Source organism: Oncorhynchus mykiss, chromosome 17 (genome assembly GCF_013265735.2).
Source record: "Oncorhynchus mykiss isolate Arlee chromosome 17, USDA_OmykA_1.1, whole genome shotgun sequence".
Taxonomy (NCBI): Eukaryota; Metazoa; Chordata; class Actinopteri; order Salmoniformes; family Salmonidae; genus Oncorhynchus; species Oncorhynchus mykiss.
In genome coordinates, this window is record NC_048581.1 from 21,353,032 (window position 1) to 21,367,465 (window position 14,434).

General features: G+C 43.6%; 2 protein-coding genes across 2 annotated transcripts; both read right to left on the reverse strand.

Moving 5' to 3' along the window:
- Positions 1–162: 162 nt before the first annotated feature.
- On the reverse strand, positions 163–7,252 carry LOC110493447 (ATPase GET3). The gene is made up of 7 exons (XM_036949364.1): positions 7,071–7,252; positions 6,190–6,337; positions 5,618–5,766; positions 3,556–3,706; positions 2,589–2,696; positions 2,134–2,331; positions 163–2,031 (listed from the first exon to the last, which is right to left on the reverse strand). Exons 1-7 carry the CDS (start codon positions 7,211–7,213, stop codon positions 1,903–1,905), a joined length of 1,026 nt encoding a protein of 341 aa, XP_036805259.1. The 5' UTR covers positions 7,214–7,252; the 3' UTR covers positions 163–1,902.
- Positions 7,253–11,118: 3,866 nt separating this feature from the next.
- Positions 11,119–14,347, reverse strand: ntan1 (N-terminal asparagine amidohydrolase). The gene is given in 10 exon segments (NM_001165247.1): positions 11,119–11,670; positions 11,886–11,999; positions 12,319–12,416; positions 12,497–12,550; positions 13,118–13,171; positions 13,280–13,353; positions 13,428–13,539; positions 13,633–13,698; positions 13,845–13,947; positions 14,148–14,347. Coding segments are annotated over 10 exon segments (927 nt in total). The 5' UTR covers positions 14,229–14,347; the 3' UTR covers positions 11,119–11,499.
- Positions 14,348–14,434: the final 87 nt, after the last annotated feature.

Below are 14,434 nucleotides of genomic sequence, written 5' to 3' on the forward strand. Positions count from 1 at the left end.
CCACAAAGTCAGGACCTGTCAAGACGAATCTGTTGTTCAACAAGGCATGTTGTACCGCAGACCATCCATGCGTGTCCCGGCTGCGTCTTGGGGGTCGCCTGCGTCCGTAACATTATTTGGTTATGAAAGCTGTGTTAATAAATAAAAACACAACCAAAAATCTCCCTGCGAATTAGACATGTTTGGTTTTTATTTCGTAAGTTTAACAATTGCCTGGGGGGGGGGGGGGGGGGGGGTGTATGCATAACTTGAAGCATTAATAACATTGCATGGACAAAATCAAATCAAAAGGACCCTTCCAAGACCTGTGTTGCTACTGCAGAGATTATGGGGCTATAGCTGGTAGTATAATGACCACTTCTGGTGTGTGAATATCTTGATGACAAGTCAAATTGACAGCTAGTGGGACATTTTGCCTGTGGATCACAAAGAAGCTGTGCCAATTGTGCACTAATGCAAAAATGCAGGCAACACAAAAATCCCACACTGAATGATGTCTAAATAATGACTCAAATAGAGAGCCCTCTACACAACAGACAGGGTGTGTCTGAAACAGCACACCATTCCCTATATAAAATGCACTACTTTTGACCAGGGAGAAAGAGATGTGTTTAACCAGGCTAAGTCCCCCCCCACCCAGGCTGAACACTGTACTCAATGGTGAGTGCAGCATTCAGTCTGGTTCAACCAGGCTAGAGAGAAAAGTAGCACTTTAAAAGCTTTACACAAAGACTGCTTCAGTGGCCTCCTAGAGTAGGGAAAACAATGACATTGGCATAAAATAATTACAAGTAGCCATCTGATACTGTAGATTATAGATGAATGACACTGCTCAGTGATCAATAAATATAATTTCTTTATCCAAGAGCTGAACTAAATGTAGGTGGGGACATGCTATTTACACCATAAACATGTGGTGCGTGAGAACATTTTGGTCAAATAATGTAGTTAAGTATGTCCATGCTATTATTACTCAAGTATTCAAATGCCCTTCTAAGGCTGGTCAGTGGACTGATGGGATTGGTGGGACAGAAATATAACATGATCTGAAAACCCTTCCCTCTAGGCCTATATCCCTCTTCATAGTGACTATTCACCCTGGGGTCGTAAGTCCTCACCCTGCATCACACACCCACCTTCATCCAAAACAGACTAAACTCTCCCACTACTCATATTATTTTCCATTCCCACAATGGAGGGCATTAAGAAGTCAGAATGTGCATCCAAAATGGCACCCTATTCCCTATATATAGTGCACTACTTTTGACCAGGGCCCTGGTCAAAATGTGTGGCAATAATGCACTATACAGGGAATAGGGTGCCATTTCAGATGCAAACCAAACAGATACAGTCTAATTAAATCACATGGTAAAAACCAAAGATGCAGTCCATCGTCTCAAAGCTGTTTTATACTGAAAAACACAGCAGCGGCACCAGACACCAAACTCAGCCATTAAGGATAGTTTCACTTGTACATTACTGAGGCTGGAATATGGAAGGAAAAATAGGATGAGGGAGGCAGGAAGGAAGAGGAGGAGGGGGGGCCTTGAGTGTTCCTCTGGGAAAAGTTACATTCTTTAGGAATAGTTCATCTTTTCCCTGGTGAGACAAGATGGATAGAATGGTATGGATAGAATGATAGAATGATGAAAAGTGAAAAGAGAGATAAATCACATGTGGATCCTCCTTTCTCTTTTAGACTGTAGGCCTACAACAGGAGCAGGTGGTTGTGTGTCCTGGTGTTCTGTGTTGTCCGCCCCCTGTGTGAGTATCGTTCTTGCTGTAGTGGTTTAGGTTCCTGAAGATGAAGAGGATGTTCTTGCTGGGTTGCTGTAATGCAGGAGTGAGGCTGGGGTCAAGGGGGACGGAGATGGTGAGTTCAGACTGGGAGTCAGAGGTCAATCACTTGGTAGGGGGGATGTAGGGCTCCAGGAGTTGCATTGAGAAGGTGTTGACTTTTTCAGACCCCCGTACCTCGTGGGGCAGCAGCGGTAACTTGATTATGTGGAAATCTTCATATAGATCCTCCATCTGGGACAGAAAATAAAGGTTAGGACACCATTGTAGGGGCAGAGCACGTGGTGACAGACTACTGCCATTGACAACATGAAGACTACTTATGCTGTGCTTTACCTGGTCCAGGTACTTGGACTGGATCTTGTGGCGGGCCTCGCACATCTTGCATGGCCGGTCTGAGTCGGGGAACACCAGCTGGTTGACGATAATGTTGTGCGTGTCGATGCGACACTTGGCCAGCTCCTGGATCAGGCGCTCCGTCTCGTACAAGGACAGGAACTCGGCGATGCACACACAGATAAACGTTGTTTGTTCCTATGAGGGTGTGTGGGGAGGAGCGGAGAGAGGCGTCAAACACAAGTAGAGACATAGTCACTATACGGACTCCAAAAACTATAATTAACACACAATACTCAAATAACCACTCTACTTCACAATGTGGAGTTATCAATCAAATGTACATAATGCAGGTGTATATACACACCACAATGTTTTCCTAGAGCGAAGATGTTTGGTAAAGCATTGTTAAGGAGATCGATGTTTCTAAATGGGTCGGTGTTGGTCTGACTTACAGGGTCTTTGAACTGCTCACTGACAGAGCGGATGACTGGTAGGGTCTCCTCCAGCTTAGAGGCCAGCTGGTCTGCGTTCATGTCTCCCAGACCCAGCATGTTACACATCTACGGGGGAGAAAGAGTGAGCAAGAACTAGAGAGAAGGATCATGCACAAGTGGCAACAATAAGAGAACTGATGCTACCGACTCAGACAGCAACACTGGTCAATAAAAACAGAGCAACTAGAGCTTCATGCTTAACACAGAATTAAAATCAACAGTCAGTAGACCTTACCTGTGAGATGAAGGGGCTGATCTGGTTTAGGGTTAGTAGACCTTACCTGTGAGATGAAGAGGCTGATCTAGTTTAGGGCTAGTAGGCCTTACCTAGGAGATGAAGGGGCTGATCTGGTTTAGGGCTAGTAGACCTTACCTGTGAGATGAAGGGGCTGATCTGGTTTAGGGTTAGTAGGCCTTACCTAGGAGATGAAGATGCTGATCTGGTTTAGGGTTAGTAGGCCTTACCTAGGAGATGAAGATGCTGATCTGGTTTAGGGTTAGTAGGCCTTACCTAGGAGATGAAGATGCTGATCTGGTTTAGGGCTAGTAGGCCTTACCTAGGAGATGAAGGGGCTGATCTGGTTTAGGGCTAGTAGGCCTTACCTAGGAGATGAAGGGGCTGATCTGGTTTAGGGCTAGTAGACCTTACCTGTGAGATGAAGGGGCTGATCTGGTTTAGGGCTAGTAGACCTTACCTGTGAGATGAAGGGGCTGATCTGGTTTAGTGTTAGTAGACCTTACCTGTGAGATGAAGGGGCTGATCTGGTTTAGGGCTAGTAGACCTTACCTGTGAGATGAAGGGGCTGATCTGGTTTAGTGTTAGTAGACCTTACCTGTGAGATGAAGGGGCTGATCTGGTTTAGGGCTAGTAGACCTTACCTGTGAGATGAAGAGGCTGATCTGGTTTAGGGCTAGTAGACCTTACCTGTGAGATGAAGGGACTAATCTGGTTCTTGATCTGCATGAGTCGTCCCAGGCCTCTCTCCACTATGGTGGGGAAGTTGAGCAGACGTAGCGTGTGGCCAGTGGGGGCAGTGTCGAACACCACCACAGAGAAGTTCATGCCTTTCACTAACCTGAATGGAGAGGAAAAGAGTATGACTGAGGAATACTGGAGTTAGTCAATATAACCTTATTAACCCTCTAGTTTCTAAGCTGGGGGGGGGGGGGGGGGGGGGGGGGGGTTCTACTAACATATATATTTGTTTTAAGATGATTTAGCTATTTGATTATGAATTTGAAGACCCCTTATTAAGGCAGAGTTTTGTTTTGCCCTAGAACTACACAACTGATTAAAATAAATCAACTAATCATCAAGCTTTGAATCAGCTGTGTAATGTTAGAGTAAAAAACAAAACAGTTTGGAAAACCCTGCCTTAACGGTAACGGGTCTTAAAATTCAAATAGCTAAATGATCCTTGGTGTGACCATCTTAAAACAAATCTATTTTAGCTTAGTAGAACCCCCCCAGAAACTAAACTAGTGCATCAAAGCGGGGGCCGAGAGACTGAAAAACAGCTTCTATCTCAAGGCCATCAAACTGTTAAACAGCCATCACTAACATTGAGTGGCTGCTGCCAACATACTGACTCAAATCTCTAGCCACTTTAATACTTGGATGTAATAAATGTATCACTAGTCACTTTGAACAATTCCACTTTATATAATGTTTCCATACCCTACATTACTCATCTCATGTATATACTGTACTCTATACCATCTACTGCATCTTGCCTATGCCGCACGGCCATCCATATATTTGTATGTACATACTCTAATTCGTCCCTTTACACTTGTGTGCATAAGGTAGTTGTTGTGAATTTGTTAGATCACTTGTTAGATATTACTGCACTGTCGGAACTAGAAGCACAAGCATTTCGCTACACTCGCATTAGCATCTGCTAACCATGTGTATGTGACCAAGAAAATATGATTTAGGAACCGCTGCCTTAACGTAAAAATAATAATAATAAATAAATAAACATACATACACACACACACACACACACACACACACACACACACACACACACACACACACACACACACACACACACACACACACACACACACACACACACACACACACACACACACACACACACACACACACACACACAAAAGATTTGGTGAAACATTAAGTTTGGCATTACAGCTATTAAACACATTGAATAACAGATCCATTACTTGGAACATATTTTTTTTACTATACTAAGGAAGTTTGTCCATCCTATATCTGAGAGATATAAGAGAGATCTATTCTTATTTTAGGAAATAAACTACTTTTTAAATCCCGTACAGGGGGACCTTCATACGAGTCGTGTGAGTGTCCTAGAGACATGTGTGTGTTTGTGGTCATATTAGTGTGTAGCCCAAACTGCTTGGACGCTACAGGCAGAAGAGGCAGTAACGACTTCAGATGAGTCCCGTGATACTTGTGGGGGTCGTAGAGCAAAATGGAGAACACCATCGTGTTCGTGCGACTCTCAGTTTGTAGGCCAAGCCCTTCAGACACTACAGACATATTCGTGAGAAGACCGATTTTCGGGATGTCTAATGGTCTGACAAACACCGCTCTAGCTTTGCCACCTTTCACCGCAAGTGCGGAAGGGCAATATCGGCAGATGCGGTGGATTGAGGCCCTTTGCAAAAAAAACATATTTCATTTAAACAGAAGTATTTTTTTAAATTATGGCCGTGGAAATTGTAGGAAAAGGGTTAAGCTAACCCAGACGTATGAATTTGATTCGGGTGACAATAAAGCCCAATAACAGCAGCCCAACTAATTTCTACCACCACAAGTACAGACCAACAGCCACACTATCATCCATGTATATGGTGCATTATAGCACAGAAACTGAACATAACCAATGATTCACTGAATTTAAAGAACTTTTAAAAAACACTCAAAGCACAATGTGTATCGATAACTATGTGGAGAGCCATTAAGTGTTGACTTCATGACCTCTGTGTGTGCGTCTCCATACCTCATGACCTCTGCGTAGCTCATGGCCTCGTCGATGCCGGGGAAGGCACTCATGGCCTCCTGCATCATCTTCTTGCCCATACTCAGCATGTTATCCTCTTCAAAGAACTCATCTGGGAGCTCCGCCACACCCAGGCTGGGATCAATCTCCTGCAGGGGCACACACACAGACAGACAACACAGACAGAGCAGAGGTTAGGGCAAGACACAGGAGGAAAGAGAAAATCTCCATCTTAGGGAAAAACAGACTTTGCTTGCAGGACTTTTTTTTAATACTGATGGCTAGATTGTGTGTGAAACACAAACTATTGTGTGAAATAAGAGTTTAGTCTTGCCTGTGTCATTCTCCAAACAAAGCTTGCTGAATGTCACCCTCAAGTCAACATAAGCTCTCCTAAGTCGACTTCTATGAATATATTGACGGTGAGGAGGTAGACTGACAAACCAGCTCTTTGCCTCTACTCATTCTCAAAACCCAGTAAGTGAGTGCATACTGCAGAAAGCGACATCACCAGTCTGTAGTGTAGACAGAGAAAAACTGGGGCAAAGAGACTGGGTCTAATGCTGACATACCATAGCGAAGAGGTTCTCGTAGCCCTGGACTTTTGTGGGCACCTTTGAGAACTTCTGGTCAAAGGCATCTGAGATGTTGTGTGCCGGGTCAGTGGAGATGATGAGCACGCTGTCACGCACCGCAGCCAGCTGTACAGCCAGACTGCAGCTGTGGGGGCAAAGGACAGACGGAAACATTAGCACACATAGACAGAAATGTCATGAGCACGCACTGACAGACAAATATGACCATAGACATATACACTGATAGACAGACACGAGCACAGACAAACAAGACAGACAGTTATCTTTTTCAACCCTTCAGTTAGAAATTGTTTACGTATGTATACGTTACTACATTAGAAACATGTCGTCTCAATTAAATAAAAATCAGCTTCACATGAAACTGACAAATTTAACCACCGAACTTTGAAGTTGGTGTTTGAAAGTGATGGTCCATGTTGAGTTGATGGTAGTGTCTAGCTAAAACTAGTTAGCTAGATAACGTTAGATAGATAGCAGAGTTTGCTAACCTGATGCTTGCTGTTAATGTAAAAGATTGTTCAGAACTGTTTAAAACTCGCTGGATTGCTAGCTAACGTAGTAAGTAATGACAGTCTTATTAATTTGACAGCTAGCTAACCAGTTAGCTACAGTTGCTAGCTATTATTGTCATTTTAGCTAACCATATAACTAGCTAACGTTAGCTCACTGTGTTTCCCACTGAAATAAGAGCTACGCTGATGGTAAATTAATGTCAATAAAGAAACATTAATTGAACGTCGGGCTAGCGGTATTGAACAAGCTACGCTACCTGGCTAGATATCTATACTTGGCTAGGCCATTCATTTTGCTAGTGACGTTAGCTAATAGTGACAAAGCACTATTTTGTATCGGCCTACCTGCATGTTGTTTTGCCAACGCCACCTTTGCCTCCAACAAATATCCATTTCAGAGATTTCTGCTCTATAATGTTTTTCAATGTTGGTTCTAAAGGCTCCACATCGGGCGCATCTTCAAATTCTTCTTCCAACGAAGCTGCCATCTTGTGTGTACAGGTCAGCAAATGGGATGTACCAAATAATAAAAAACAGCTGGGTAAAAAGAAAAAGCGACCCTCTTTTGGGCGATACCAAGGCTAAATAGTTTAGCGATCAAAATGTAAACATATTTTCAGCAAACAATCTAATCAAAAACCAAATGAAAAACACTCAATTTCTAAGAAACAATAAAACAATGGATAGATATTGAGTAATAAAGACACAGGAGGCCCATCTATTAGGAATTGTTGTTTTTATTCCACATCAGAAATAACAGTAAGAGGACACATTATAAGACATAAACAGCTGACTGGTCATGGGAGAGTTCTGACAAATGCTTGATAGGCTGGTCCATCTTCAGCCCATTCTAAATTGTTAGCTTTTTTTGTTGCATTGAATTACCATTATTTGGCTGGGGTCCTCAAAGGGAAAACATGGGCCATGTGTGGGCTTCGAGGAAAATGAGCCGGTATGTCTTTCAAATTCAAAAGCCATAAAATACATAAACATGGAATAATAATGAAAAGTTGAAATATATTTATCTTTTTAAAATCTTCTGAATTTTAAATAGACTAGATGCTGTGTTGCATATTGGGGCCATGTGTGGGCTGTACCTTGCTCAAGGTCACATAGAAATATTTCACATTGTCGGATTGGGTTTTCGAACCAGCGACCTTTCGGTAACTGTCACAACACTAACCTTTAGGCTACCTGCCTTTCACAATGCGGATTACACATTGGTCCTAAAATAAAGAAAAGGGGATTGGGAAATCTTGAATTGCACCACCATCTAACACTGCACCTATACACTATCCCCCCAAATCCACCACCCCATCCCACTACTTTGGCCCTTAACGATCCTAAACCAGACCGTCAGCCTGGGAGGATGGAACCCCTTCTCTCAAAACTTCCTGTAGATCTTCGGCACTACAATCTCTCACACCCAAATACACTGCTCAAAAAAATAAAGGGAACACTTCAACAACACAATGTAACTCCAAGTCAATCACACTTCTGTGAAATCAAACTGTCCACTTAGGAAGCAACACTGATTGACAATACATTTCACATGCTGTTGTGCAAATGGAATAGACAACAGGTGGAAATTATAGGCAATTAGCTAGACACCCCCAATAAAGGAGTGGTTCTGCAGGTGGTGACCACAGACCACTTCTCAGTTCCTATGCTTCCTGGCTGATGTTTTGGTCACTTTTGAATGCTGGCGGTGCTTTCACTCTAGTGGCAGCATGAGACGGAGTCTACAACCCACACAAGAGTCTCAGGTAGTGCCGCTCATCCAGATTGGCACATCAATGCGAGCTGTGGCAAGAAGGTTTGCTGTGTCTGTCAGCATAGTGTCCAGAGCATGGAGGCTCTACCAGGAGACAGGCCAGTACATCAGGAGACGTGGAGGAGGCCGTAGGAGGGCAACAACCCAGCAGCAGGACCGCTACCTCCGCATTTGTGCAAGGAGGAGCACTGCCAGAGCCCTGCAAAATGACTTCCAGCAGGCCACAAATGTGCATGTGTCTGCTCAAACGGTCAGAAACAGACTCCATGAGGGTGGGCCCGACGTCCACAGGTGGGGGTTGTGCTTACAGCCTAACACCATGCTGGACGTTTGGCATTTTCCAGAGAACACCAGGATTGGCAAATTCGCCACTGGTGCCCTGTGCTCTTCAGAGATGCAAGCAGGTTCACACTGAGCACGTGACAGACGTGACAGAGTCTGGAGACGCCGTGGAGAACGTTCTGCTGCCTGCAACATCCTCCAGCATGCCCGTTTTGACGGTGGGTCAGTCATGGTGTGGGGTGGCATTTCTTTGGGGGGCTGCCATTAGGTACCGAGATGAGATCCTCAGAGACCATGTGCTGGTGCGGTTGGCCCTGGATTCCTCCTAATGCAAGACAATGCTAGACCTCATGTGGCTGGAGTGTGTCAGCAGTTCCTGCAAGAGGAAGGCATTGATGCTATGGACAGGCCTGCCCGTTACCCAGACCTGAATCCAATTGAGCACATCTGGGACATCATGTCTCGCTCCATCCACTAACGCCAAGTTGCACCACAGACTGTCCAGGAGTTGGCGGATGCTTTAGCCCAGGTCTGGGAGGAGATCCCTCTGGAGACCACCTTATCAGGAGCATGCCCAAGCATTGTAGGGTGGTCATACAGGCACGTGGAGGCCACACACAGTACTGAGCCTCATTTGGACTTGTTTTAAGGACATTACATCAAAGTTGGATCAGCCTGGTTTTCCACTTTAATTTTGAGTGTGACTCCAAATCCAGACCTCAATGGTTTGATAAATTTTATTTCCATTGATAATTTTTGTGTGATTTTGTTGTCAGCACATTCAACTATGTAAAGAAAAAAGTATTTAATGAGAATATTTCATTCATTCAGATCTAGGATGTGTTATTTTAGTGTTCCCTTTATTTTTTTGAGCAGTGTATTTCTCTGCTGTAACTACCACATATATATTCTGTGATTTCCACTCCATCAGTGCAGTTGATCACCATGGCTATAAACACAAGACATCCAACCTTAGTAAAACTCATGACATAGTCAAAAAAGTGAATTGTTAATACAGTAGTTTCCTTATGATGGTTCATCATGGCAATGTCTTTGGTGGCCCTAAAAAGTTTCAAGTTGATAGGCCACTGTGAAATGAATTTAGAAAGGAAAATGTGTCCATTGATAAAGATTGATTTATCAATAACTCAGCCATATTTGAACCAAAACCTTAGCTTTTCTCAAACTAAGTTAAGAGACCTGCCACATACCCATGTTATTTGGAATTCGGGTTCATGAAATATGTTTTTTAAAGGTTTTCAAAATTGATCCTGACAAACCTTAGTCATTGATGCAAATTTGATTGGTTGCCACTCCATACCTTCTTGCGTGGATGTTTTCTGTTTCCTTGTAACATTTTAGCTAATCCTAACCATTTCCCCAACCTTAACCTCATTCTCCTAACCTGCCTAGCTAAAATGTGACAAAGAAATAGCAAGCAGCCACTGTTCTGAGGGCAAAAGGAAACAATTTTAGGAAGGTGTTCTTAATGTTTTGTCCAGTAAGGGTACATCTACAGCTACTGGATAACATGACTACACCAGGTAATAGCATAGTAGGACTCAGATGAACACATTGTGCAATCCAACAGACCGCGTAGGTGCAGACCTTCGCCAACTCAAGAATTAAAACATCCCAACAACAATCATCAGTAATAGAAAGATATAATCTGTCCCAAATTGTACCCCAGTCCCTACATAGTGCACTACTTTTGACCAGAGCCCTATGGCCCTATGACTGCACTAAATAGGGAAAAGGGTGCCATTTGGGACAAATACACAAGAGCTCCGCCTGTCCTGTCTTCACTGGGGCCAGCCAGTCAAGTAAACAAAATAAATGTTATTTTTAAGGCAATTTCAGCAGAAATGTTGCAGTTGGGGAGGTTCAAGTCCCTAGTGAGACACCATGGTAGAATGATGAGTTATTGAGAAAGATGGGTTCATCTGTGGCTGTCGGAAGGGCGGAATTTATGAGTGTTGAAACAGAAATGTACAGGGCAAATGTTTGATGTCCGCCAATCAGGGGTGAGGGTAGGATGTGATTATTCTATGTTTTGCTTTTCGTTATTTATGTTTTGTGGTTTGGCTTCATGCTGTGAGCGGTATGTGTGCTGGTCCTGATATTTATGGGTGCGCTTTCTTTCATGCCCGCCCGCGAATCGGGCTTGGTTTTTCCAGCCTTCGGAAAAATCTCTTTGGGCCGGGGCCTTGTCTTGTTAGCCCCTCGGGGCGAGCGCACCCTCTGACCAGAGCACTCTCTGTGGGAGTGGACATTTGTATTGTCGATTTAAAATAAGTTTGGTAAACTATGAGACAGACAGTCCATAGATACAGCACTGGGGTTCAATCCAGATAGCTCTGTACTGTACATAGCTACCACGGATAAATCAAATTTTATTTGTCACATGCGCCGAATACAATTTTACCTTACTGTAAAATGCTTACTTACAAGCCCTTAACCAACAATGCATTTAAGAAAAATAATTACTAAATAAACAAAAGTAAAAAATAAAAGAGCAACAATAAAATTAAAATAAAGAGGCTATATACAGGTAGTACTGGTACCAAGTCAAAAAAACAATAACATGTGACACCCACAATGGCGTAAAGAGGAGGGTCACAGTGTCTTGTCTTCCAGAAGTTAAGGAGTGATTCCATTTCCGGACAGATTCCAGGGAAAGTCAAAGTAATAGGGGGTTAGAGAAGGGTCTCAAGCCCTTTATGTCTGGTTAACATTCTCCCAGTCCCCCTGCTCTGTTCTGCGGTAGTGCTGGGGCTGTCCTCCAGGGAAGACGCTGTCTGAACTGGGGTGCTCCAGGAGGAACTGGATGGTGGACTTGATGTGCTGGACAAAGTGTGGTGGCTCAGCCGTAGGGGACGTGGATAGGTACTGGTCGGGAGGTGGGGGAAAAAAAAAAAACATCAGGGGAGTAACATATCAGTGTGTATACTGATAACATACAATGAATGTTGCATAGTATCAGTGTTGACAGAAACAGGGACTATAACACAGAGGTTGTCAAAAAGGTTTTAAAGGGACATACAACTAAAGTTCTAGTGATTGTGGGATCAATATTAGTAATGTATTATTTTCTTACACCTTACCTTTAAGATGGTGTCATCGTCTTGCGACAGCCAGAAGGAAATATCTAGATTCGGGGACCACTTACATGGGCCTATCTTCACAACTCCTTTGTTCGAGTCATATATATCAGCCATCTGTGGAGATACAATTACAATGTTATATGACTGTCTGATGAAGAGTAGTTAGCAACTGGCGCATGGGTTCTATCCAGACACTCCACAAGCCATTCAATGTGTCATCTTTGATCTTTCTTTATATCGATCCTTCACATAGTGTCAGAGATGATGTGCAAGAGCATAGACAATATAGCAGTAGACAGGAATTCTAGTTCTACTTGACGTCCCAATTAGAGCAGGACCCAGCTAAAAATGCGGACAAATTTGCCAATCTGATGCATAGTGGCTCTATGACATCAGCCTATTTAAGGTTCTATATCTATGCGGAAGTCCCTACCTGTCCCCCAGTGAATGTCCGTGCTGATCGCAGCTCCTCCGCGGGTCCTTTGTAAGGAAACGAGGCGGGGAACACCTCCCCTGTTTTAATATTTATACCTGCAGACAAACAGTTAATGCCATACTATAAACTGTGTGCTACACAAAAGGTGAATTTATTTGCAGTGTAGATACAGTACCTATGCCATGCACACCCGGTCTGTGCGCTCCGTCCACTAAGACGTCATTCATCTCTGCAAGTGGAAAAAAGAGAAAGAGCCTCAAGATAGGTAGGGGCAGAGTCAGATATACAGAGAGTTGGGCCAATTAGGGTTTCTGTCTGAACGTTCCCGAGAGCGCCACTTCCTCCTCCATAGCTGTTGCTAAGTGATAATTGACACTTCCGCGTTGTGCTGTTTATTTCAGATAGGTTTTGAAAACTATGAATATGTCCACTGAAAGAAGATATGCAATTTGTTGACACCACAACACAGTACAGACTTGGATACACCTCGAATGCGAATCAATAAAAACATATTAAATTCGCTCTCCTGCTTTGCATGTTTACAGGGGTCATTTCATTGGGAATTGTCGGAGGCGCTCTCGTATTGTTACATCACCAAAACTTCAAGAATAAAAGGCACTAACATGGCAGCCGTTCGATCATGGCCCCTGTGCTAACATGGCCCCTGTGCTAACATGGCCCCTGTGCTAACATGGCCCCTGTGCTAACATGGCAGCCAAACTCTCTACATATATAGCTCTGGGTTGTATAAAGAAAAACAGGCTGAGAGAGAATATAACAGAGTGGAAACATGTACCTGTGATGCAGCAGGTCTCTAGGTGAATATCCTCTTTCTGTCTCTGGAAGGCCGCTGCAAAACACAATAGAAGGGTTGTAGTTTCTCTATGCAGCCTGATAATGGTGTTGCCACTGTGGCAGTTGCATTCAAACAGGAGGGAAGAGAAGGAGATTCACGTACACAATAGGTTAAGGCTGAGTTTGTGGGACGTCTTTGACTCATCATCAAATCCTCCAACGAGGTGGAGGTCCAGCCTGAAGGAAAAGAAGCAAGGGGACAATTACGTGTGTGTGTGTGTGGGGGGGGGGGGGTGTGTGTTATCTCTTACCTGCCCTCCTTGGCAGGGTCCTTGCTCAGAGATGTGACAGCTTTGACGATGAGGGGAACCTCACTCCACGTGCTGGAGCCATCACAGTGAGCCAGGCAAGCAGCTCCACTTCCTACAAGATGGTACAAATGCAGACATTAAGAAGCTCATATCTTGATGCTATCATAGTATCTACAAACACACATTACATAGAGAACTGCAGTACCTGTGTGTCGCACCAGAACTAGGTGGCAGGTGGTTGCATCATCAGAACCAAGGACAGCGACAGAGTCTGGGGAAACAGAGGGACACATTTCGTCATGGTCGTGGATACAGCGGATTTTTAGCTACAGTGTAGAGGTAGGTAGCCGTTGGACGCAACAATATACTATGTTAAGCTAGGCTGACCGATTGATTTAACTATAGGTTTATACTCACTGTCCGCTGGTGTTGTGGCTGCAAACTCTCGTTGCTGTATGTATAGGAGGCACTTCGGGTCGACATCTACAACCGGCTTGGACCGAAAGACTCGGGCGTTTTCCTATGGTATAAAATAAAAATGTCATAGCATGAAGAGCAAGTGATATGTTACTTAATGGTGATTAATTTCAACAATGACAACTTGCTTACGACATGACAGCTGCTAGTTTGCTTGGCTAACTAGTCAACTCAACGGTAAATAAAGGTTAAATAAAATAAAATAAATACAAATAGTTTGCTTGGCTACTCCAGTCAACTCACCTGCAAATGCGGATATCTGGCGAACAAATCGACTGTCGAACCTGGTCGTTCGATTATTCTATTTTGTATTAGCAAAGGCATTTCTTTCTACAATATAAATCTACCTAATATAATGTCATATTATCTTCATGAAACATGAAAACTAGACCTATTACACAAGACAGATGGTTAGCTAGCTTGCACTTCCTGGATCCATTTTCTTCTTCTTTTGTAGGCTTTCTCCTCAAGAACGTCACTCACTGTCACAAGATGTATTACTGCCACCAACTGTACACAAGTATTATTAG

Excerpts from the sequence above, each read along its gene's own strand:
- LOC110493447 (XM_036949364.1), bottom strand. The coding sequence starts at position 7,213 with ATGGCAGCTTCGTTGGAAGAAGAATTTGAAGATGCGCCCGATGTGGAG. Across the intron at positions 5,767-6,189 it reads ACGAGAACCTCTTCGCTATG|GAGATTGATCCCAGCCTGGG; the intron begins GTATGTCAGCAT and ends GTGCCCCTGCAG. Across the intron at positions 2,697-3,555 it reads TTAGTCCCTTCATCTCACAG|ATGTGTAACATGCTGGGTCT; the intron begins GTAAGGTCTACT and ends TCTCCCCCGTAG.